This window comes from Pezoporus occidentalis, unplaced genomic scaffold (assembly GCF_034315485.1).
Source record: "Pezoporus occidentalis ecotype Australia unplaced genomic scaffold, CSIRO_AGI_Poc_V1 ctg12, whole genome shotgun sequence".
Taxonomy (NCBI): Eukaryota; Metazoa; Chordata; class Aves; order Psittaciformes; family Psittacidae; genus Pezoporus; species Pezoporus occidentalis.
The window spans coordinates 4,851,529-4,876,337 of record NW_026912994.1 but is presented as its reverse complement, the minus strand read 5'-3'; the positions used below and the strand labels follow the sequence as shown (position 1 = coordinate 4,876,337).

The 24,809-nt window shown below is 48.3% G+C and overlaps 1 protein-coding gene across 5 annotated transcripts; it reads right to left on the bottom strand.

The window, feature by feature from the left end:
* Window positions 1-1,143: 1,143 nt before the first annotated feature.
* On the bottom strand, window positions 1,144-23,909 carry STEAP3 (STEAP3 metalloreductase). Of its 5 annotated transcripts, none has more exons than XM_062606606.1 (5): window positions 23,845-23,909; window positions 11,262-11,745; window positions 10,294-10,821; window positions 8,572-8,736; window positions 1,144-2,616 (listed from the first exon to the last, which is right to left on the bottom strand). In XM_062606606.1, the coding sequence occupies exons 1-5, from the start codon at window positions 23,892-23,894 to the stop codon at window positions 2,326-2,328; spliced, it is 1,518 nt and encodes a 505-aa protein (XP_062462590.1). In that variant the 5' UTR covers window positions 23,895-23,909; the 3' UTR covers window positions 1,144-2,325. The 5 variants fall into 5 exon arrangements, with proteins under 5 accessions (XP_062462590.1, XP_062462611.1, XP_062462624.1 ...); XM_062606627.1 differs by lacking the exon at window positions 23,845-23,909 and adding an exon at window positions 23,640-23,661; XM_062606640.1 differs by lacking the exon at window positions 23,845-23,909 and adding an exon at window positions 23,386-23,525.
* Between the last annotated feature and the right edge of the window lie 900 nt (window positions 23,910-24,809).

The following is a 24,809-nucleotide window of genomic DNA, read 5'->3' as shown; positions in this document are numbered from 1 at the left end:
GAGTGGTGTCCCTCAGGGATCAGTGCTGGGACCGGTCTTGTTGAACATCTTTGTCACTGACATGGACAGTGGGATTGAGTGCACCCTCAGCAAGTTTGCCGATGACACTGAGCTGTGTGGTTCAGTTTATACCCTGGAGGGAAGGAATGCCATCCAGAGGGACCTTGACATGCTTGAGATGTGGGCCGATGCCAACATCATAAAGTTCAACCATGCCAAGTGCAAGGTCCTACAGTGCAATCCCAGGCACAGCTACAGGTTGGGCAGAGAAGAGATTCAGAGCAGCCCTGCGGAGAAGGACTTGGGGGTGCCGGTTGATGAGAAAATGAACATGAGCCAGCTTCAGTGTGCGCTTGCAGCCCGAAAAGCCAACCGTATCCTGGGCTGCATCAAAAGGAGTGTGACCAGCAGGTCAAAGGAGGTGATCTTGCCCCTCTGCTCTGCTCTCGTGAGACCTCACCTGGAGTATTGTGTACAGTTCTGGCGTCCTCAATATAAGAAGGACATGGAACTGTTGGAACAAGTCCAGAGAAGGGCCATGAGGATGATCAGGGGACTGGAGCACCTCCCATATGAAGACAGGCTGAGGAAGTTGGGACTGTTCAGCCTGGAGAAGAGAAGGCTGCGTGGAGACCTCATAGCAGCCTTCCAGTATCTGAAGGGGGCCTATAGGGATGCTGGGGAGGGACTCTTCATTAGGAACTGTAGTGATAGGACAAGGGGTAATGGGTTAAAACTTAAACAGGGGAAGTTTAGATTGTATATATGGAGGAAGTTCTTTACTGTGAGAGTGGTGAGGCACTGGAATGGGTTGCCCAAGAAGTTGTGAATGCTCCATCCCTGGCGGTGTTCAAGGCCAGGTTGGACAGAGCCTTGGGTGACATGGTTTAGTGTGAGGTGTCCCTGCCCATGGCAGGTGAGTTGGAACTAGATGATCTTAAGGTCCTTTCCAACCCTAACTGTTCTATTATTCTATAATGATAATTGTCACTTATTACCTTGATAATGAGACTCTACCAGCTTCTGGCAGTAATAAGCTTTATTTCCATAAATTTTAGGTAATCATACAACTCTACTACTGCCATTAAAGTAATAGTATTATTTAAGGGGAGAAGGGAAGAAAGACTCAAACAAGATCTGATATAATTATATAGATCAGTTCAGAATATCTTTTATAAACTATGGATGCCAGTGATTAAAACTGGCCTTACTCTTACAGCTTTTCAGTTGGTTCTTTCATATCCCAGAGGCACATGGTAGGCAATACAGAAAATAAAAATATAAAGAGTTTACATTCCAGTTATATGTTCTGCAATAATATATATATCTCTGTGTGTACATATATACAGAGAGAGAGAAAAACTCCAAGTACAAAACCAGTTTTGGTACATTTTAAGCTAACTTCACTGAACCCCCTATCCACATTAAAAATGTGTAGGGAAAAGGTAGCAGAAAAATTCCTCAAGCTGCTTCTCAGTGTTCCAGAACCAGAAGTTACACAAACAGTTGTGTCAAAGGTTTTAAGGATCAGTCGCCTACAAAGGGCACCATTTGAAATGCTGTTCTGCATTTGCAGGAATTGGTTTCAGTCCTTCAAAGAGACCGTGACTGGCTGGACAGTATGTCGGCACAGGCATTACCTGGAGACACTTGACCAGCGTTTTTCTAGAGGCTGTGGAGCTGCAGTTATTGTGGGGATGTTGAGCTGGCTCGTCTGTCCATCTGGGCTTGTGTCCATCTGAAAAGCACCATGCTGACTCACTGACAGAGCTAGCTCCTCAGGTAGGTGCAGATGCCTGACTCTGCTTCTGCTCATGGAAATAATCCCTTTGCCATTGATGGGAAAGGGTACGTGGGTGTGAAAGTTATGTAGGCAGAGCAGAGATGCAAAACTTACTTCTGTTGGGCATAAAGGCGAGGTTTTAACCTTGCAGTGACTGTGCCACTTCATATTAAAAAAATAAAAGGCATTGAAATTTATGAGAGCAGCTAGGGAATCAACTGAGAAGTACTGGTCTGGGGAGCTGCCAGACAGTACCTCAAGTGACTGATCTGACTAATGGAGCCCATCAGTTTCCCATGTATTAGTGCTGCTAGCTCAGCTTTCACAGTCATTTTTAAGGCAATAACTGTCCTAGCAAATTGGCAATATAATTTAACTACTACTGTCTAAACTAGTTTCATGGTCATCCATTTTTCTAAAGTCACCAGGTTTTATTATTTTCCCACAATTATACCAAAACATACATATATATAAAAAAAAAGAAACATCTTTATAGAAATGTTGATAGTGCTTTGTAATACTCTGTCACAGCCAGGGCTCCATTAGACATTGCTAGAGGTCTCCCCACTTGAATATTCCCCTGTTGCGCTGGGCAGAACAAACTTCACGTATCTCCCCTTCTCCCAGCCCCTCCTGATTCGCTGAAGTCTTTGCTGGATGCAGGGCAAATTGAAGATGACTTTTGCTAGAATCACAGTACATGGGACAAGCAGCGTGAGCGTGTAGGTTGGAGGCAGGTAGAACTTGTACTGGTTCTCATCGAAGGCCCTCGACCATCCGTATGTGAGTGTGTGCAGAGTGCTGATTACCAAGGCAATAAATCCAAGGGTGGACTAAAGGGAAGAGGAACACGTGGTAGTTAGCAGAGGATCTAGTGCCTGGCTATTTTCCTATATTTTTTTACACTATTTAGTAACCATATGTAGCACAGAGAAAGCAGTGAGTATTTTTGCATTTCTCAGAATAAAACACAACTGGAAGCCTTTCCTGGGTAGCACTCCAGACTGCAGTTTTCTTTTTGTAATCAGAGGTTAAGTGTAATATTAGAAATGCAGCAGGAGCTTCCCAGAAGATGCTGCCAACTCGGCTGAGAGGTGGGGTCTGCCTCCATGTGAAGCAGCAGCCCCCAGCTCCTGTCAAGCACATAAGTGTGGGCAGCTTGCAAATGCTCCTCCCAAGCTGCAGCTGCCAGTTCCACTGCCTGCTGGTCCATGGCTGGCAAGAGGCTGCTGACTGGCGGGGTGAAGCTTCAGCATCGTGGCTCTGGACCAGCAGTTGGCACTGTCAGACGCTGGTGAAGCTGCAGTTTCACACAGAGCAAAGATACATTCAGGTAATTGCCATCATCTACAGGGAAATGAGACTGTGGAGACAGAAGTGCTCTGTTCTGAGACGGGCAACAGCCCTCAAGGTTTTCCTTCTTTGTCCTAGAGATCTGTGTTGGTTCATGACCCAGTCTGTCATGCATCAGGCTGTGTGATGGACTTGATTCTTGAAATGGGGAGTCAAGAGCCCTTTATCACTCAAGGAAGCAGCAAGAGCCCAGCCCCTGTTCTGCAGAAACAAACTTACCCCATTTTCAGCTCAGACCATGGCTCCCAAGCACCCAGAGACAATATTTTGCCTGAATGGTTCCAGCTCCCTTTAAAGGTTGCTTGCAAGAGGGGTTTTAAACTGTGGTCCCTTCACTGGTGGTTTCCTGCCACCATCAGAGATGGTGGCCCCTGAGCTTGCCTGCTGGCACTCAGCAGGAGCCAGGTACTCGCTTCTGAAGGCATCTTGAAGTGTAAGCCTTTGGTGCTGTGTTTTCATATAAAAACTCAGGAGTATTGCTCTGCTGCCCAACCTTGAATGATTGGTCTAAGCCTGCAGTAACAACCAAATTTCAAGATGCCTAGACAGGGAAAAATTTGCTGCTGATGTCCCTAACTTAGGGAAGGAAAGCCTTTACAAATCAGAATATTTGGCTTGGTGCGCCTTTGCAGAGATCAACAAGAAACATGGCCTTCCTCAAGGTATGTCCAGGGAAGACATACTGAGCTACTCTGAGCTTCTCTCCAACAGGCAAACAACAATCCCTGGGTGGCAAAAGGCTGTAAATACCAGCTTGAGCCTCGTCTGGCAGAGCAGAGATGTAAAGCAGGGCAGACGAAATGGGACAGAGTGAAGTCCAAGGGCAACAGATGTTTTCTGCCCTGGGTGGAGGCTGCTTTTTAGCCCAAGCAGGGCTCTATGCATAGCAGACATGTCAGAGCTGGAAATAATTTGCTCCTCTGCAGTTCCTCTTTCAACCGCGGCTGGTACTGGGGGAGAGCAGGAGTGGGAATTACTGGAACAAAAGGTGACAAACCATCACAGGTGCTCAGTGACCCATCTTTGTGTGCAGATGGGAGGGCACATGAGACTAAAAAAGCTAACTGTCAAAAAACGTGGATAAACTGCCGGTGGCTGGAAACAGTGGTGGCAGCTCCTCAGACAGCAGCAATGGGCTGATCCACTTGTAACACACACAGGGGCTGTCTGATGAGAGCAGAGGGTACCTGGGAAGGGTCCCAGTGCTGATGTTGGCTGAAGGACCTGCGGTCAGCAGGGCTCCATGGCTGCACCCGCCAAGCAAGCTGTCAGCTGTGTACAGGTTGGGCTGTAAGTGCATGAGAAACAAAACTTTAGCTGATGGCAGCCTGGCTCAGTACATGTAGCTCAATATATACTCTGTGTAGTGCAGTGCAGAGCCTGCTGAGCACCCCATGGGAGCTGATTTGCCAACATGCTTAGCCCTGACACCACACTGAGTTTTGAAGCTCTGCTCTCGTTTATCCTCCCCATGCAGATCCTGGCTATGAATCTTACTTTTTTTGTTTTAAACAGTGGCAGGGGTTTCTTTTATACTGTCACAGCATGGGCAATGTGGTGCCACCACCCATGTGAGGTGTTAAGGCCCTCTGCAAGACAGCTGTATGGAAACGGTATCTTCCTAATGCGGGCTTTGCATGTATTTTCTATTATGTATTAACTCTTCTATCTTCTCCATTTCCCTGGTGACTGTGAGGCTCCCTGTGAAGGTGATTCAGTCACATGTGCCTCATTTAGAAATGTCTAGGCAGCATCCAAAGCAAGCAGCCCTTCCTGACCCAGATACATTTCTGACTTCTGCTGTCATCAGTCCCATGAAGTCATTAGCTCCATGGAAGTGGCTCTCGCTAACAGTCCATCAACAGGAGGGTTAGGAAAGGTCTGATGACAGATTCTTTATATCTTGAAATACATAAGCTAATAAAGAAACCAGGTCAATTCAACCTTCAAATTCCAGGAGGATTTCTCAGGATGGGAAGGTGAAGGCAATCATACACGTTTTTGCTTCTCAGCCAATTAGAGTTGATTTGTAAATCACTGGGGAACATTAAAGATGTCTCCTATAAGTTGAATTACATATGAATCGTTCCTGTTATCCAGTGTCTAGATTCTGTACATTTTCTGTTAATCAAAACAGGACATACAGGGGAACAATTTAACAATATTTAATTGAAATTTTTATATGCGCAGAAACTACTACAAAAATTAATCACTTTTGTTTCTAAAACCTTAGCAACAATCCAAACAGGATTTTCAGTCCACCAGGCAACAGATGTGTATTTTAAGAGCATGGCAGTATCCCATGACACAGGCGCATACACTGCTTCTGGACAATGTCAGACTTGGGAAGCTTCAGATAAGGAGGGAACCAAAGTGGCTCCTGAATTTATATTAAGGCCCAGCCCTCTCTTGAATGTGGCTCTTGGTGCAGTGTCTCACAAACTCCAGGCTGTTCAACTGAGATGACAATGAATTGCTGTATTTTCTGGAAAACGTCTGGCTGGGGCAGCTGTGCTCTGCATTTTCCCTCTCTTTCACTTTTCCCAGGCACGGGAAGCCACGATGCCTCTGATACACTGTAAGCAGATCAAGTGCTAGACATCCCAAATATTTGAGAAAGCAGCCTCATGCTTCACCTTTTGTATTTACATGCTGCTGCTGTGCATTAATTCAGGGAGGATCACATCACACTACGTGAATATTAACCTCTAGAGGCTGGGAGCAGTAGCTGTATCTGCTTTAATTTCTTCAAGAAACTTATTGAAGAGTAAATAATTTAGAAGAGTCCTCATTAAAAAAAACCAACAAAACAACAACCAAATAATAAAAAAAAAAACAACCAAAACCGGAAGCTAACATGCTAAGAGATCTGTAACCTGCTCTTTTGATATGACATTTCCACAGTAGGGCACAATACCAGCTGTGCCTCTTCTGCATATGATCAGCTGGAAGCTCATGTTGCACTGTCATGCTTTATCCCACAGGGATAGAAATAGGCATGAGTATCTTTCCATGAACTAGGCCAGCCAGTTCCCATACAGGGCAGCCAAGAGCTATTTTGGAGCTGACCATCATGTATTTGGTCCCAGTGCTGACATACCCTTAGAAAGATGTAGGAAAAGGTCCTACAGGGCAGATGCAACAGTTGTGTTACATGCACTGGTAGGAGATGGCAGCCCTACCTGCCCGAACAAATAACAAGCAATAGTCCAAGAGGAAATAGCCTCAAGTTACAGCAGGGGAAGTTTAGATTGGAAATTAGGAAAAATTTCTTCCCTGAAAGGGTTGTCAAGCACTGGAACAGGCTGTCCAGGGAAGTGGTGGAGTCACCATCCCTGGAAATACTTAAAAGATGTGTAGATGTGACACTTAGGGACATGGTTTAGTGGTGGTCTTGGACTTGATAATCTTGAGGGTCTTTTCCAACCTAAATGATTCTATGACAACTTATATATTTCATGACACAATGCCATCACCCTCCAGGAGTGCTGGAGGGCTGCCAGGGTAAGCAAAAAGAAATGCAGGGGGTTTTAATGCCTTACTCCAGGCTGCAAGGAAAGACTTTGTTTGGGATTCCTGGTATGGGATGCCTAAGCCAGGATCAATTTATCCAACGAACCAGCAGCTGCAGCTCTCCCCTGAGACATGGTGCCAAGAATTAGTATGCTCCTGTTGTCCGATCTGAAAGAGAGGTTTAAAGCTGGGTCTCCTGTCTCCCTGAGGGACAGTCTCCTGGGATCAAGCTCTCCTGGTGAGGCTTTTCTGATCAGTGTAAATAATTACTTGCTAGCCCACAGCAGGAGGGGAAAAAAGACAAAAACTGACTTGCTTGTTTGGTGATTGGGGCATTTGTGGGGGAATTGGAGGGAGCAGGCTTCAAACTCCTGCTCTAATGAGTACTGAATTATTTATATGGCATGGAAGAGCTTCAACAGGAGAGGCAGCATGATAGATATTCACCTCTGCACCTGTGAACCCTGCCCTCCCCTTTTGAAAGTTTAGGTGTGTGCCGGTGTGATGCACAGAGAGGGTCTGCAGGGAAGATAACAGGGGGATGGGGTCCCGTGGGAGCTCACACACGTTAGGGTGTCTCATGGTGTCACTGCAGCAGAGCGAGAAGCCTGGTGCATGCAAAGCAGCAGTGATGTAGGAGACACAAGTAACAAGGGATTTTAGGGCTATGGGATATGACAGTGACATGGTGAGTGGAATGTGACCTCAAAATCCTCTCTAATATGCAGGTAATACTTGAGGAGTCATTCCCTGCTATCCTTAGTTAGCCCTAAGCCTGGTTCCAAGCACATCCCTTGGAATGCTGCAGCCCCCGAGTTTGGGGTTTGTGAATGTCCCACATGGTGGACTTAGGTCACTGAGGGAATTTGGCTCTTGAGAGCTTGGACATTGCTGCATGTGGAAAGAAGGCTCCTAAACCGCTGACTGATTTTGGATAAAGAAAAATTACATTCCTAATTTACTTTTTAGTATCAGACATGGTCTTTTCATTCAAATCATACTCAGTTCTCTGTGCTTCTTGGGCTCTGGCACTTTTATAGACCAGCCTAAGCATTTTTGAACCTGTCTATTGAGTATTTGGGTGCATACAAGCTCTGCCAAACCTGACCTTCCCCTGCTCTTTTCCCAGATGCTTTCCTTTACAGAAACTCACTCTGTCTGAAATGCAAGGGCAGATCCGTTTCTTCCAGCCAACCATCTCCATGGCAGGTTACCTGCCTGCCCTCTACAGCCTGGTGCAAACTCTCCACAGCAGCTCCAACATGTTGTGCATGACTGATAAACAACTGGCTCCAAGGGGAATCTTACCCACGGAAGTGAACAACCCTGCCATCTCAAAATAACCCTAAGGCTTTCTGCCTTTCTACTTTGTGTGACTTAAGGAGGTTTTTAGCTATGAATGGCAGTGCTGCTCCCAGCCACTGAGTGAGGCAGAAAAGGACTCCGCAGGTGGGTGTCACACAGGCAAAGCCCATGCTGTTTTTTTCTCAAGATCTCTAAGTAGTACTGCCAAATGCAGGGTGAGAAACCAAGACATTAAAGACTCTCTACTGCTAAGCCTGCCACTAATCCTCATGTGGGTGCCCATGGCACATTACATTCTACCTTTACCCCTGAGAGAAGCACCCCATGCAGACAGGGTGAGCCGTGAAGGAGAGCAGTATGCCCCCCCGGGACACCCACATCCCTCTGCTCTGCTATTGCTTCTCGGTGTCACCTCCTGAGCAGGGTGTCCATGGCTCCAGGGTGCACAGGGATGTGTGGAGTGGCAGGCTTTGCCCCTGACACTGGCGTGCAGCTTGCAGTTGCCGTGCTGGAGCAGGGATGTACTGGGATGATAGGTCAACTTCTACCCTCTGTGGTCTGTGTGAGGGCCAGACTTTGCAAAATCACTCTCTGGCATCGGTAAATACCAACTTTACCTGAATGAAACTGAATTCTCTCCAGTTAAGAGAGTTCGCGATGGATGGAAGTGAAGTGATGGCAAGCAACGACAGCAAGCCCAGGGCAATTATTCCAACAGAGATATAAATCTCCATCCTCCAGACTTCCTCCTCTACCCAGATATTCATCTTCTTCTCCACAGCCTGGAATGACAATGAAGGTTTGTTAAAATGGAGTGCTTAGGAATAGAGGAGCTGAATTTTATCTGTATTTGTTTTGGTTTTGGAAGCAGGTTTCCTTGATGAACATTTGGTCCTATTCATGCCACCAGCACTATTTGTCTATTTGGGAGGTGTGGAAATGCTGTTCTATCCCATCACCATTTGGCCAAAGCTAGACCTGATTTGAAGCCTACTGGGAACAATTGCTAAATGCTTTCAGCTCCCATAGCCTGTAACCACAGCAGCAAGCCCCAAAGTTGCATTTGGAAAGATAATCAGAATGAGAAGTCAGTTTAAAGCCATGAAAACAAATACAGATGCTTGAATATGCAGTACTCTGCTAATAACTTTTGTTTTAAGTGCATTTAGGGGGGAAATTGTTCATGCTAATGGAAGATAGGTTTTGTGCTGCATGGCAAAGAGGAGCATTTAGAACTGTCCTCTTCAACCCATTAAATGGGCTTAATTTACTAAACAAAGATGTTGCTAGAAAACAGGAGGTAGAGGGAAATGAACACAGGATGTTTGTCTGGGATTAATGTGTGACTGTGGCAGTGAAGAAGGACCTGCTCAAGGCTGGAGCTGAGAGGTTGGGGATGTTGTTTGAGGGATGCTTTGGACAGGCATTGCTGCCAAAACCAGCCATCCTGCTCCCCTCTGCACCCACAGCCCTTTCCCTCCTCCTGAGGCAGGTATCCCAGTAGAGAAAGCAGACTGATTGTGGGGCAGTTCCTTCATTAGATTCCCCACTCAGCTGCACAAAGCTTGTGCCATCACATGAGAGAGTGGGGTAGAGCAGAAAGAAGCCAGGGGCAGGAGAAGGGCAGAATGCCATTTCCTCATGACACTGCTGAATTACAGAGCTGGCTGAGTTGTCTGCAGATAGCACTCTCACACTGGATGGACACTGACAAGAGTCTCAAAAAGGCAGTAAAGTCCTTTTCCATTTCCTCCTTCTCTTAGACTATGACCAGTTCTTCACCATCCTGTTGTGAAGCTCCTGGAGGCAAGTTGTGAGGACACACCTTCTACAAAACAACTCCCACTCCCCTAATTATGACTTGGTCACTCCAGCAGGCACCTACTGTGAATGTCAGTGTGAGCAAACAGGGCTATCCCAAAATCTAGGAAGAAAATTTGAGGAGTACTCTGCTTCCTCCACTACTGGATTTCTCCTAGCATTTTTCCTGCCTCTGCACCAGTCTCAGACATGCCGGGTGCCAGGTACGGCTGGTTTCAAGGGCTTGCTCATGCTTCTGGGGAGCTATGGCACAGGGGAGTTTGATCCTGGTCCTGCTAAGATGCATGTGCAGCAGCTTGCTAAGATGGCTGGTTCTCAGTTCAGATAGGTACGTCTCTGATGCATGGTGTGCGGTTGCCCCATGGAGGAAGAGCTTGTATAGGTAACAGCTTATTCCCACTGTCCCACCCATACTTTGGAAAATGAATGCAAAAGCCAAGGTACTAAGCCTATTACCTGACATCCCGATGTGTGTAGAAGATTACTACAGGTGCTGACCTGAAGACTACCCACATTACCTGCTTGACGGCTGTCTCAATTAACTGGTAGCGGTGGGAGCGGCGCATGGGCAGACAGAAGCTGTACACAGCATGCAAAGCTGCACAGAAGAAGCTAAGGAGACCAATTTGCTTTCGGTGCTGGAGCCACTGGTCGAGCCAATCTGGAAAGCGCCTGTATTTGGTGCCATAATAGAGCTGTGAGCAGGCTGCCAGCACCCCAGGCAGGTAGACAAGAGACAGCATGACGTAGGCCACGCAAGGCAGTGTTGTGTTGACCACCTCGATGGGGATCTTGTATAACTTGTTCTTCTGCTCCCTGATGTAAGGGTGGATGACCTGCCGGATCAGGTTGTAAGTGAAGAAGCAAATAAAAAGCCCCAGAGCCAAAAAGATGGGGATTTTCCAGGCTGGCAAGAGGCGCAGTGGAATGTTCTCGATCTCAGAGGCTGATGACATGCAGCCCATATCTACAGGGGTGAATCCCATCACTTGAGCAATTTCTGCTACGGTGCGCTTGGCTTCTTGGTTATTTGAGCAAATTAGAACCTGCAGTGAACAGAAACATAAACACAGGACAAAGAGAGATCAGGCTGCTGGGACTGAGTGCGGCAGCAAGGATATTAAGGGAGCCTATGTTATGCTTCCTGGCAGGCTTTCATATGGGAATTTACCATGGCTGCCAAAGCCCTCTCTCATGGATAGGCTTCCTTTCATGTGTGCATCACCAGTTTGTTTTACTGGTTGTGTTTAGATAAACAAATAAATAAATACTTTTCATTTAGGCAGAGGCTCGAAAGACTACAGAGCATGAAGTAAGTGAGGGTACTTAATTTCTGAGCAAAGAAATGTGGAAGCTATGGGGTGGTCTCTGGGTGCCACAGCTAGCACTCAGGCCCCTTCTGCTGGAGACTAAGGCCATTTGCTGGTGCTACCAGACCTCAGCTGCTGAAAGTTGGGATTTGGCCCTTGTCAGAAGAAAACAGTACCTGCTTATTTCCATCCCTGGCACCTGACTGCAGTGTCCATGCAGAAACCACATTAAATCCCTTGACCACAGTGCAGGCTGGGAACAGGGAAGCCAAGTACTCGGCATTGGATTCTTTGCGATGGTTGATCTCGGTGTTGTTGCTAACGTCCACCAGGATCTTGCCCACCAGCACATCAGCCAGGTCACAGAGGGTGGAGTAATGTTCCCTGAAAACTGCCACAAAAATGACATCCGTCTTCTTCACCGCCTCAGCCTGCAAGGTAACTTCTGCTGCGGAAGGGAAGAGGCCAGCTTTTCGCCTTGGGTTGCGGCTGCCAACCACCACCTTGAACCCAGAGCACAACAGGCGGATGGCCAATGACCGCGCAAAGTCCCCACTCCCCAGCACCCCGATGGTGCGGCCGGCCGCAGGTGTGGTGCTGGGGTCACCTTCCATGGTCTGATGGCCCAGGAGGGGTTTGGCCATGTCTCTTCCAGACATCCTGGCAGGAAAACAAAGGGAAATGCAAGTTCATTGTGAAGCTCTAACAGAGATCTAAACCACATCTGCGGTCATGGGGAAGAACGTCACTTGGGCCACTTAAACAAAAGTGCATGTGATTTTGGTCCCAGTAGCCCAGGACCCACCAGCACTTGGTGGGTACCAAACCCACCAGCAAGTGAGTGATAATATACAAGCACCACGATGGGTTGGAAGGCAAAGGGTTTTAGGAGGGTTTCTTGGATATGTGTGATCCAGGACCTGCTGGATACACTCATCCATCCTTTGCTGTTCTTCATGCTGGCATCTCACATTGCAAAGCCAGGGCAATGCTAACAGCGACCAGGGCCAGCAACTCTCAGACCCCTGTGAAGCTACCAGGCATCTTTCATAAAGCCCAGAGCCAGGGGTCCATGGGGATCTCTGAGCCTGCATTTGAGAAAACCAGATGGGTTGCTTCTGATTTGCAGAAGCAGAATCTAGGCAGGGTGTTTCAGCTGAAATGAAAGTGTCCTGAAAGAGGTAAATGAAGAGAGCTACAGCCTCTGCTTGTTTCAATATTTGGGTCTGGCGAGTGCTGTTTGCTTCCGCTCCTCAATGAGTAATGAGAATTTACTCATGACATTTAAAAAATATATTAAAATATGATGGGATTTGCTCATGAAAGATCTTGATGAGCTTTACAAACATTAATGAATTTTGCCCTGTAACACTCTGCTCTCCTTAACAAATTAGATATTGAGCCACAGAGAGGTTTAAATCAGATCAATAAATTCACAGACAGCATACCAGGCAGGCCTGGAGGTCAACACAAGCTCAGGGAACTGGCAGGCTGCTGCCACCAGCTGTTCAAATCTGCCTCTTGGCTTAAGGAATGGCAAATTTGCCCTTAAGGAATGGGGAACAAGACAACTTGGTTTTGGCAGAGTACAGTCTTGCCTTATAGCTAGTCAAGTTCTTTCAAAGTGAAGGTGACCACTCTGACAGGGTGACCTGGTTCGTGGCACAGGCTGTATTTTTCATGGGCTTTTGGAAAAGTTCTTCACGCAAGGCTTTTCACCATTGGCACAGTAGTGGTGCAAAGGGGAAGGGCATTTCTGCGTGAATAGTTACCAATGGGAAACAAAGGCTAAGAAGAAATAAATAATTTTCATAATGGGTATAGGTTATCAAGAGATTTCCCCGAGGATCTGTGTTGTTCAACATGCTCATAAGCAGTCTGGGAAAAGGACTGAATATTGAGAAGATGAAGTTTTTGCGTGATGATCACTTAGGCCAGTCAATCATTACTGATGAAGAATTTGCGGAAGTATCTCCTCATTCAAAGTGCCCGAGCACCAAAATTCACTACTGACACAGGGCAAGAGCTGCCTATGGGCATAAGCCCCTCACCCCTAAATATATGTGCACTTTAATGAGCTGTAAATCTGTTAAGATCACTCAGAAAAATGATCTGAGGTTGTACTACTCTGACAATACCAGCTCGGTGCTCCCAGGCAGGCACATACCAAGCAGAGCCTGAGTTACTGGAGGAGAAGATCTCTTGCACAGGTATGAAAATCTCAGTCCTGCTCCTCATGAAAAGCCTACAAAACACCTTCAACAGATGGATGGTAAAACTGTATGATTCACTATCCTGGATACAAAAAAAATCACAGATTCAGTGACAGTAGTGTTTCAGTGGCAGAGGTCTGCCTGCTCTCCTTGCCTCTCACCAAATATCCTTTGTCCCAGAGACCAAAGATGTTCATGGAAGAAGTGCTTCCAGGAGAAACCAAATGCCAAAGAAAGACATGCAGACTTCTCCCCTTTACCTCTGCTCCTGACACATCACATAGACTTTCTTTCATGCTCTAGATAAGAAAGTCCTGTTAAACTCAGAATTACTCATACTTCACTCTGAAGTATGTTCCAGACCTGCAGAAGGGTTTCAGTGCTGCAAGGCTGATTTGGTGATGCTGGCTGTGTCAGGTTGGTTAACCCAGGCAGCTGCCTGTGCACAGACCCCTGCCAGTCACTAGGATGTTAGTCATCTAGGAATTAGTAGGAAAAGCATACAAAACAACACAGAAAATGCTACTATACCACTGTATAAATCCATACTTAACAGCACATTGCAGTTCTGCTCACTCCACTGCAAAGAAAAAAAAGGGAATAAGCCTAGAAAAAAGCCATAGGGAAAGAGTGGGTGTCACTCTTTCCCCGTCTGGAAAAGGGCTGTCAGCCTGGAAAAAAAAACACATGGGTGAGGAGGGAGAAGGGACCACCTGGGCCTTCTCAAGGTGAAGAGCAACCTCACAAATGGAGCTCTGGTCAATTGCTGGAGTGCATCATGGAAACACCAGTCCTCTTTGTCCACAACCAGCTGGGCTGCAAAACCCCTAGTGTAAAGTAAAGCAGCGCTATCTGAAAAGATGTTGGGTTGTTTTTCCTGGCTCCTTCTTATAAGGGTCTTTATCAAAAGCTCACTGCTTTACTTCTTAGAAACCTTGTTGCACCTAAATTTATTTGTGACCAGGACTATTTGTTCCAGGGCCAACTCTATTGTTCAGCCTAATGAGCTTTCTTTCCTACACATTTCCCCACCTCCTTTTCCACCACTTGTATACACAAACTGTTATCTCAAAACAGAGAGATGCATCTCTGGCTCTCAGCCAAGGGGAGAGAAATCAACATTCAGGGTGACAAAGTGGTTGTTACCTGCAGACACATTTCATAATCGATCTAAAGCACCTCAGAAGCACTCTCTGTGCTCCCACCGGGACATGAATTTTGCTGCAAGCTAATTTTATTGTAGTGTGTTTTCTCTGTCCTGTAACTGCCACTGAACATGTAGAGAGATGTTGGCAATGTTTGGAGATAAACAGCTTTGCTGTCTCCAGTTATTTTGATTAAAAAGGATGACAGAAGTAAATGGCCTTTGAAGTCAGCAGGACAGTTGAAAAGTAAGAAGCCTCAAAATCTTTTATGTGGATCTTGGTGTTATTATTTGTCATGCTTTGACTGTGTGAGCTTTGGAGCAGGACCCATCCCTGATGTACAGCCCTTGGTAGGATGACAGCGTGGTCCCTGCTGCTGGCTGCCACCTGCCATCACTGCCATGCACCAAAATCCTCCCAAGGAAGGAGGAGAAAATCTCTCTTTCACTGTAAATGCACATTGCCAAGATAAATGCTGTGGTCTCTGCCTAACAGATTCCTGGAAATGGAGTGTCTGATTAGGCAACAGTTTCTTTCACTATATCTCTGCAGAGCATGCAGACCCCCTGTCTCCTGCTGCCGCCCCTGGCTTACCATGTCTACACCGCTTTTTCTGCATGTATGGGCAATGTGTTACCTGCTTAAAACTCTCCCTTCCAAAGCTAACTCTTCATGGCAAGGTCAACCCATCCAAAGCTAGTGCAAAGCACTGTGGCCAGGATGCTGCAGAGCCACCTGGAAGCAAAGGAGGTCAAGAGTGAATACCATGGTGTTCAGACACATCTTTATCATCTTGCAGCCTTAGATAAACCTCATTTACTGATCTTCCCTATCAAGGGTACTGCAGCCCTTCTGAGTTACAGCACATGCAATTCAAGATCGGTTTCTCACCAAGGAAGCAACAAAATGATTTAAAGCACAGCCCTCTGGAAGTAAACTACCTTCAAGCCTAACTGGGAAGCAATACCCTAATTAAAGTATCTAATGCAGTGTAAAGCTACCCTTCAGCTAGGCTACTAATGACACCCCTTATATCACTGCATGGGGATGCTATGTCCAGCTCTAGCATTCTTGTTCCTGTGTGTGGTTCACTGACTGCATTGCAATGACTGCTATTATTTGCAGGACAATAGCAGTAATGGCAATGAGCAAGATGAGGAGCTCCCCTCTGCCAGACACCCTACCAAAACCGGCCAGAAGGCCTGGCCTGCCCCAGAGAATGGGATCAGACAGACAAAAGCTGGGTGAAAAGAAGCAGTCAAATCTCTGTTGCCCAGGCAGAGGAAGGGAGGGAGGGGCTCTCACAGAAGAAAAACATGGATAATTCGATGTGTTTTGCACCTGAGGCTTGGCTGAGGCTGTTAGCTTAGGCTCGGCGCCAGGCAAACAAGGTTTTTCTGCTTCCCTGCCCACACTGAGGGCCCTTGCTCAGGTTTTGCAGCAGGACAGCAGGATAGCAGGATGGGATGGAGTTGGGCTGCAGGAGCCCACTCAGGTGTTTTTGGGCTCACAGAAGAGTCAATCTGCCAAGCAGATCACCCCCCACCACTAACGGGGAGCTGGCTCAGTCGTTATCCTCTTTTGACAGACATGGGGGACCGAGATACTGATGAGAAAAGGACTCCAGCAAGTTTGCCTGGGAAGAGCCAGATATTTTTGACCACATCTTTAACAACGAGACCACCTTTTTGGGCCCCTTTCACTTCCTCTGGTACAGCAGGATAGCCTAGCTGTCTCCTGCAACTTGCAGTCTGGAGGTGCTTGAGTTACAAACCCTGAAGAAGGATGGACTTGTGGCAAGGCACAAGCTTCAGTTCTGGCCAAAAGAAATCAAGACCCATTTCACTGTCTTGGTTTTCAGATTTATCAGATAAAAGACAACTTAATGTTACCCCAACTCTCACAAAAAAAGGCAGTGTCTTAAACATATAGCTGAGTCAAACTGTGCCAAAATACAGGGCAGCAATCTCATAAGGAGCTCCATGTAGTGGTCCTGCCCAGTGCAACTGGCTCCCATTTGCACAGAAGCTCATCTCTGAGCTCAGCCTCATGTAGGCAGTCTGACCCAGCAGTACCCTGGCTAACACAACTGCTTTTGTGTCTTCCCCCAAGATTAGCTTTTGTCTTGAGTCTTGAGTTGCTGTGAATTCAGCCTGACCACAGGTCATCACAGAGCCTGCTCTGTGCTTCAGCTTCTGCATCGGGAGTTATTTGAGATAAAGCACATTATTATCACCTACATCCCCTAATGAGCACGTGTGTTGAAAGACCAGCAAGCTGCATGAAGAATCAGCTGATGTAGCAAAGCACTTGGCTAAGTCATTGCAGAGGAACATTGTGCTTTCTGCACCGGGATGGTCCCTTTGGGTGCTGCCAGCCATGACTGCCACCCAGCTCCATGGAGCATGGCCCCACAAACACACACACTGGAGGAACAGGAGTGATCTTTGCTCCCAGAGGACTTTTGGTCTGCATGGAGAGACCTTTGAACCATGAAGCTGCCCTACAGCTTCTGTTTGCAAAGCATCTCCCTGCTGCATTAACCCTTGAGAAGCCCCAGCAGACAAGGAGCACTCAGCACCTGAAGTCTCAATTCAGGTCTTACTGTGAGCAGAAATACTTTTTTTGTCTACAGCTGTTTTGTTTCCAGGGAAAATAGCATTTCAGACTCTTTTCCACACTTGGAATGCCCCTTCAAGGAGCACAGCAAGTACTGTGTACCTGTTGGGACTGGAACAGATTTAAAAAAGAAAAGGGCTTATCCAAAGCTGCTTTAACCCCAGCTCTGGTGCACATTTCAGGAAACTTTTTGGTCCTGCACAGGCTGACTGGAAATAAGCCCTCTGCTCTGCAGGAAAGGGAAGGGGAAAACCAGGCTTGCTGCCCCTTTTCCTCTTTCTCATTTCAAAGCAGAAGGAACTCCCCAAGAGCACAAACCAGGAACTGGCAAAGGGAATAAATCACCCTTCAGCATTCAGTCAGAAAAGCTGTGTTGCAAACCTACCCAGGACACCTGCCAGGCCTTAAGAATGAGGAAATGCTGGCAGCTGTGCTCCCCCTGCCAACATCCTTCGTCCTCTTCACTTGTGGGGCATGGAGCACTGATGGGGAACAGGTGGGTTCACCCTGCATCTGTACTGCAGGGTGGGGAGGTGGAACAGGGAGAGATGGTTGTACCGTTGACTGCTGGGTGCTGAGGTTGTCCCCTGTGATACTTTGGGGACAGATCTGCTGCAGGCTCCCCAGGTTGCTGTGACCCCAAACCTGCTGTGGGACGTGTCGGGTTGCTACATGTCCCCCTGACACTGCTCTCCACCCTGATGAACTTTGCATTCCCAGGTCCTCATCCCTCCCCCTGCCCAGGGAAAGTGTTTCTGTTAAAACTGAAGCTCCTACAGAGCCCAGCTTTCTTCCCTCTGTATATGTTTATCCAATCAACCTCATTGCTTCCTCTTGTACCCCCAAAGGACACAGCAAATCATTTGCCCCCTTCTCTGCAGACACATTCTGCATCTGGAGAATGGGTTTCACATCTCCATCAGTTTTTCCTGCACAACTGAAACCCAACTCTTTCCTCAGAGCTGTATTTGCCAAGTGTCCAAAACTCAGCCTCTCTTCCTTGCTCTCTTTTTTCTTAGAGGACTCCCAGAGCTGCATATTCCAGTCGAGCCACTGAAAGGCACCAGCTGGAGCAGAGATGCCACTTCCCCGAAGTGCCACTTCTCTTTCTTCACCCCAGCAGGCTGTTTGCTTTTGCAGAACTGTGTGACACTGTTGACTCATGAGCCCCAGTGCCCATCACCCCATTCTCTGGCTCGTCATGGCCAGTGCCTGGCTGGTCACTCACCCAGCGTCCACACGGTCACAGTCCTACCACACAGGGCATAACATGTGACCTGTTTTTTTTGGACCAGATTTCCATTTGCCACAATCTTTAATTCTTAGTCTCTCCTCTAAAATATTTCCAGTCCCTCACAGCTCAGTATCACCTAGAAATTCAGTATGTGCCTCCCTTCTCCATCACCCGCTAATGAAAACATGGGCTGACAGGCATTGACCTTCCCTGCTCCATACACCCTCCGATTTAAACATTGATAAATACTGAGGATGTTGGTTTTGGAAGCCAGCGGTGAAGCCAAAGGCATGTCCTTAACCACAAGATGTTCTTCACCATCGCCAAAATTCAAAAACATCTTTCAAAACAGAGAAAGTGGAGGAAAAAGGGCTACCAAAGTTTTCCCATGGAGGCAAAATAACCTCTTTTTCCCACAGATGCTCAGAGATTTTGGGTACAGTTTTCCTATAGAGATATATCATTCTCTGGTCACTTTGCAGGGACAATTTCCCAAGATTACACAGGCAATATTAATGCTGAGCAGAAAAAACACCCGCCTGTGACGTGGAACTGGAAAACAAACTTTTGCCCTGTTATTTTCAACAAAACTAAGCATAGTTACTCAATGATAGATAGTCCCCAAACTCTCCTCTCCCACACTTGTCTCTGAAGGCAAGGGGCTCCTCTTTGCAGTACCACTTCTCTGCAGGAAAGTCCTTGTCTGAAGAGTTTCCTCTGCTCTTCCACACAAAGATCTTGCTGCTTGTGCCTGCTGTGTTGACAGAGTAATGGGAAGCCTGAGAAGGACCTGCCCTGCAATAAAACTTCATAAAATGGGAATATGAAAGTCTGGGAAGCCCAGAGTCTTCATTGTAAGACCATGGAGAGCACACAGCTGAACCAAAACAGGGTTTTGCTACAGCAGTGCTGATGCTGACATATCATACAGGATGGGTTATTTTTCCTGCTTGTCATCTCACAGTTAGCAAGTGACATAAAGGGGTGGTTTTACAACAACTTCAGGTGTTCTACTTAAGACTTATGTGGCTTCTCTTGCTTTCTTTTGTGGTCTTAATTCACTTGCTGTTCTTACCAAGTTAACAGCTATCTCACCCATTTCTGAGCATTCCCCTCCCCAAAATGCAGGGAGAGCAGGGAAGCAGCCAGAAGGCCAAAATGGTGGAAGCTTCTCAGATAGATCTAATAATGCCCTGCAGCCAGACAGGATGGGAGGAGGTGCTGCTGCCTGAAAGAAGCTCCTGAACTGGAGAAAATCTCTTCTGCTCTCTTCCGGGCAGTGCGTGTCCTGTTCTGCCAGGAGCTTGAGGGCTTCAGAGATGGTAAGACCTGACTTCAGCAGTCACTGCAGGGAGCTGGCAGGCTCCAGCTGTTTAAAACCTCTTTGTTGCTTTCCAGGAAAGACACAGACGAATTCCGCTGTGTGTGCATGGAAATATTTGGATTGGCTATTTGTTCACTGCAGCGACTGTTAGAAGGGTCTCCAAGACCAGCATTCCCTCACAGTTCTGATTTTGCCTCTCCTGGTGACTCAGAAGATGCACAGGACCACATGGGGGGAGAAGACAGCCCAGGAGGCAGCGTGGGGTGGAGGGAAGAGGCAATCTATGGCACAGGGTCAGACCAGCTCCTACTGATCTCTTGTTTACCTTCAGAGCACAAGCACAGCACACAGTGCACAGAAGCAGCTCTGAGCCAGCTCTGAATAAACGCAGGAGTGAAAATGGGGTGCTCTGCCCAGGAAAGGTCCTAATGTAGGGCCACGTTCTGCTGCTTCTGCACTTCCCAGCAGCTCCTGGGAAGCGGCTGGGAGAGAAGGGGCAAATGCAACCAGCAGACCACATGATCCTGTTTGGGGATCCAGGTGGCTGGGAGACATATGGGAGATAGAGATCAGCTAACTGCCTTCCCCTTCCTACCCCCATTGTTTGCTTGTGCCTGGCAGAAATGTAAGCCTTTAGTCCAACATCCTGGGGAGCAGAGATCACTCCACCTTTTCCCTTGTACTGGCAGGGATCTTGCAGGTCAGCCCAGGGAGATGAATACATCTGGACCCTTCAGTTGAGGGACACTGAGCCACTGATGTCTTGCTGTCTGAGTGCCATCTGTTTTACACTTCTCTCTACTTTTCTTCGCTCCTTCAAGCGGGTGATACCAACAGGAAGAGGAAGAAGAGGGAAATGTTACTGACCTGGGAGAAGATGGGAGGAAGAGCAAGGGTAGACATCAGGTGGCTTCACTGGGAAAGGACCACAGAATATGGTAATCATGCTGCCTTGTGATATAGCACTTATTTTGCCTGAGCAGACTACGTTCCCTTGGGCAGCTTCAAGACATGCCACAGACATACCTGCTGTGCTGAGCAGAAGAGGTGTCTGAGAAGGAGAATACCTTGGTATAAAGCAGCAGCCGCAGAAGCTTCCAACTCAAGGGTACCTTTTCCAGGAAGAGGGATTCTAGTGCACGTTTGCACATGTACACAAGCAGGTGTGCACAGTGTGCCTTCCCCCCAAGGACCTCCACAACTTAATGGGACCCATGTGTGCTGGATGAGGACAAACACCACCTATTTCACCACTACTCAGGTGAGCCATCCTGTGCAAAGCTGTGCTGACTGCTGCAGAGGTAATTAATGCTGTCAGCTTGGTCAGTTCTGTCCATCTGGGATCCCACTTTGATGCTCTTTAATGCGCTTTTTCAAAACGAGCTCTTACTCTAAGTACCTGAAGCAATACATGTTGGCATCTATTAGTGCTTGCACATGATCATGGTATCAGCGTACTTCAGTGGTGAACACATTAGGTACAGACCCTGATTCTTGAAGCCTGCGGTCCATGGGGAGCTCTCTGAGCATTTTTTCCAAAGACTACAATGGTGTACTCATAGGCACTAAATGGAAATGCATGTGTTACCACAATCAAGGCTTTAGAGAGACTCATTGAAAATCTGAGAACCTGGAAAAAGGACAGAAGAATTTCTGTTTCAGTTCCTTAAACCCTGGGCAAACTCATCAAAATGTTCAAGTGATTTAGGCCCCAGAGTACCTAAGGGCTTTTGGAAATGTGATGTAGGCTCCCACATCGTGCTTTCAAAATGTTTTATCCTTGCAGTTATGCTACATTTCACTTTAACTTAGATGACGATGGGAAACTGCTCAATCCACTGGAGGGCTGCAGGGAAAACTACTCTAGGAAGAAGCAGTAAATTAAAATATGAAAATAATAAGCATTTTCCTCTATCATGGGCTTGACAAAAAGCTAATTTTAATCAGTGATGGGAAACATATAGTTACAAATTTGTGGTATGTGACATACACTAGTTCTTGATGTATATTATTTCTTGGTATGTGACATCTCCTACCACAGCTGCTGGTGCCTTTCCTGCCTCTCAAGAGAGTTGGTGTGGCTGGCCTACTTCTTCCACCATCGGAAAAAATGTGTTTCCCCTGAATCTAAACCTGCTTCTATTTATGGGTGTGATGTTATAAGGTCACAGTCAAAGCACAGTTCCTAACAATAACAAGCAAAACAAACCAAAAACAAAAATAAAAAGCAAAGTAAACAAGCAAAAAGAAAAAAATATTATGCTTTCCAGATACTTGTTTTCCTGGGGCTTGGTGGGTTTTTTTTAAACAAAGACTTGTTGAGTCATCAACATTTTCTTCTTTCCAATCACGGAGGAAATCAAATATGTGCAGTGACTATGGGATCTTGTATTTCTGTACATTTATTTCATAGTAAATGTGATTTTAGAAGAGGAGAAAACTTAAGCTTGATGGAGGACTAACAAGATTTAAATACTGCATCTCCTCAGCCCTCAGGAGTATTGATGTGGGAGGCAATGGCCTTCCTCTCCCGCTGTCTCAATTTTGGTTTCTTGCCACGGCAGGCAATTTTCTTTGTGTTAGTTTTATTTAGACTACACTGAGGGACATTATCTGGGGTCCTCAGTAATAGTCCGTCCCCCTGCTTGGTTCAGTGGGGTGCAGGCATTAAAATCCCAAATGTTCCCCTGAGCTCCCTGTTGTTCATCACTGCCTCATGCACCCCCCAGGGCAAACATTACACCCTGTAGGATGGTCCTATTACAAAGTCAGCTCTCCAGTTCCTTCACAGCTTCCATCCTTCTGTACTCCAACACGGATCCCATGCAGTCCCCCCATAGAGCACTCAACCCTTGTACCTCATGTAAGCTCTGACACTGCTACAGAACCCATGTCTGCTCCCTGGTCACCTGAGGGACTGTGGGCCCTGGCCAAGATTTTCCCCAGGTTTTCTGTATCTCAGTGCTGATTTCCCCCTGGCTGGATAAAGCCACTCACCGCCTCAGAGCGTATGTAGAGCTGAGAATGAAAAAGTGAAACCTAAGTGCAAACTGCCCTCTGCATGAGGGACGCAACCCTAATTGCACATCTATCTACATGTGCCACCCCGCCCTACTCAGCAGGACCACAACATGGGTCTACCTGAACAGCAAAACCTGCCCCGGTTCAGGCGGGTCTGTGCCCCGTGCCAGCGGGTTTCCTCCACCTGCACGGACGTGTTCGGCAACGCCTGGAAAACGCCTCCAGCAGACACCCCTCACGGCAGCCGTGTGCACCGGACAGGGACGGGCATCCCACCGGCCTTTTATTTCTGATCACAGCATTTGGGACACACCGACGCCCTTGGAAATTGCTGGCCGGGACCTGGCCCCAGCCCCAAACCCAGCACTCGCACCGAGGCGGCCACAGCCAAGACCGCCCTGGGGGCCGCTCCAGCTGCCGGCTCGGACCCCCTGCCAGAGCCCAATGGCGGAGCGGCCGCGAGCCGGACCGGAACCTGCTCCCCATCGCCGCCGAGGGGGAGCCGGCGGGACGTGTCCCGGGGCCGAGCGGACAGTCATCCCTAGCGGAGGCACCCCCGGCTGCACCTCCCTGCCCAGCCGAGCCGAGCCACGCCACCCCCGCCCCGCACTGCACGCCCGGAGCGGCCCGGCGCCTGCCTGCTCGAGCCCCGCCGCCGCTGGCCCCCGGCCGCTGGCAGCCCCGCCGCGCCGCGCCGTCAGCGCAAGGGCGAATCCCGCTGTGCCCGTTCCCCGCGGCGCTCACCTCTGGGCGGCGGGAGGGCGAGCGGAGCCGTCCGGTAGCGGTGAGCCGAAGACGGTGATGTCAGGCCGCGTGCTCCGCCCTCCTGCCCATGTGCCCGGCGGCGGCAGCCAAGGCACCCGCGCAGCCCCGCGCCGCTCTGCGCGGCACGGCTTGGCACGGCTCCGCGCGACACGGCACAGGTCGGCTCAGCACGGCTCGGCTCGGCTCGGCACGACACAGCCTGGCCCTGCACAGCTGTGCACCGCCGGGCTCACCTCATGGTGCAGCACAGCATGGCACAACCTGGCCCGGCGCGGCACAGCCTGGCGTGACATAGCCTGGCCCAGCCATGCTCACTGCATAGCTCAGCACTGCCCGGCTCAGGGTTGAGAGCAGGAGCGCAGCAGCCCTGCCCGCGACGACAGGCCGGTTCCCTTTGCGCCTGCCCGGGTGGCACTGCCGTGCCGAGGTTAAACGCACCCGGGCTGGAGGGCATCGCTGCCAGGGCTGCAAGGGGAGGCGGTATCCATTACAAGTGGGAGTTGAAGGCAGACCTTAATTCTCTATTTAGAAGTGCATTTCGGAGCCAGCCAGTGTTTCATTTTCACGGGAGGGTGCGGCTTGGTGCGCCTCTCTCCGTGCTATCAGGGGCTGTGCACTTGCTCTTAAAAGCTGTGCCACGGGGTGTGGAGCAGATAATGGTTTTTACCCCGCACCGCACCGGGAAAGGAGCTGTCATGTTGCACGCACCCCTAATCAGCTGCATGGTCCTGCTCCGGTAGACCAGTGGTACCATGCTGTTAGGCTGCTGAGAGCTGGCACTGAAAGTAGTGCTTTCAGGTAAAAACACTGGGTCAAACCCACAGGGATTAAAAAAATACCTCTGGAACATTGGTTATCTGTTAGAGCAACAGGGAGGGGAGGGACATGAAGGAATTGTCTCATCTGTCCCTAACCCACAGCATAGTTGGGGTGATGCTGGTGTGATCTGATTTTGAAGCCTGTGCAGAGGGATGTGCAGCCCCTCTGAACTGAGCCTTGTGTGAATGGTTTGGGTTGGAAGGGACCTTAAAGATCATCCAGTTCCAAACCCTTTGTCATGGGCAGGGACACCTTTCCATTAGACCAGGTTGCTCAAAGCCCCATTAACCTGGCCTTGAACACTGCCAGGGATGAGGCAGCCACAACTTTTATAAGCAGGCTGTGATTTTAACCATGTCAGCCCATTCTCATTGCTGGCTGCTGCAGATGTCCCCCCTTTCCTGCCTTTGTGCTGTTTGCAGATGGGGCCCACTGCCAGCCTTGTCTTTCGCAGCCTGGTGTTCCCATCACTTCCTACATCCACTATCACATCAATGGGGTGAGAGATACAGAAACCTGCTAACATGGGAAAGACATGGGGATTGCTTGGGGGTGCATTGGTGACTCTTGGTTGCTGGACCTTG

Bases quoted from the DNA above. Each gene is read 5' to 3' on its own strand.
- STEAP3 (XM_062606606.1), bottom strand. From the start codon at position 23,894: ATGGATACCGCCTCCCCTTGCAGCCCTGGCAGCGATGCCCTCCAGCCC. The intron at 10,822-11,261 runs GTACTGTTTTCT...TGTTCACTGCAG, and splicing joins CCAGGGATGGAAATAAGCAG to GTTCTAATTTGCTCAAATAA. The intron at 2,617-8,571 runs GTAAAGTTGGTA...TCTTCCCTTTAG, and splicing joins GAGAATTCAGTTTCATTCAG to TCCACCCTTGGATTTATTGC.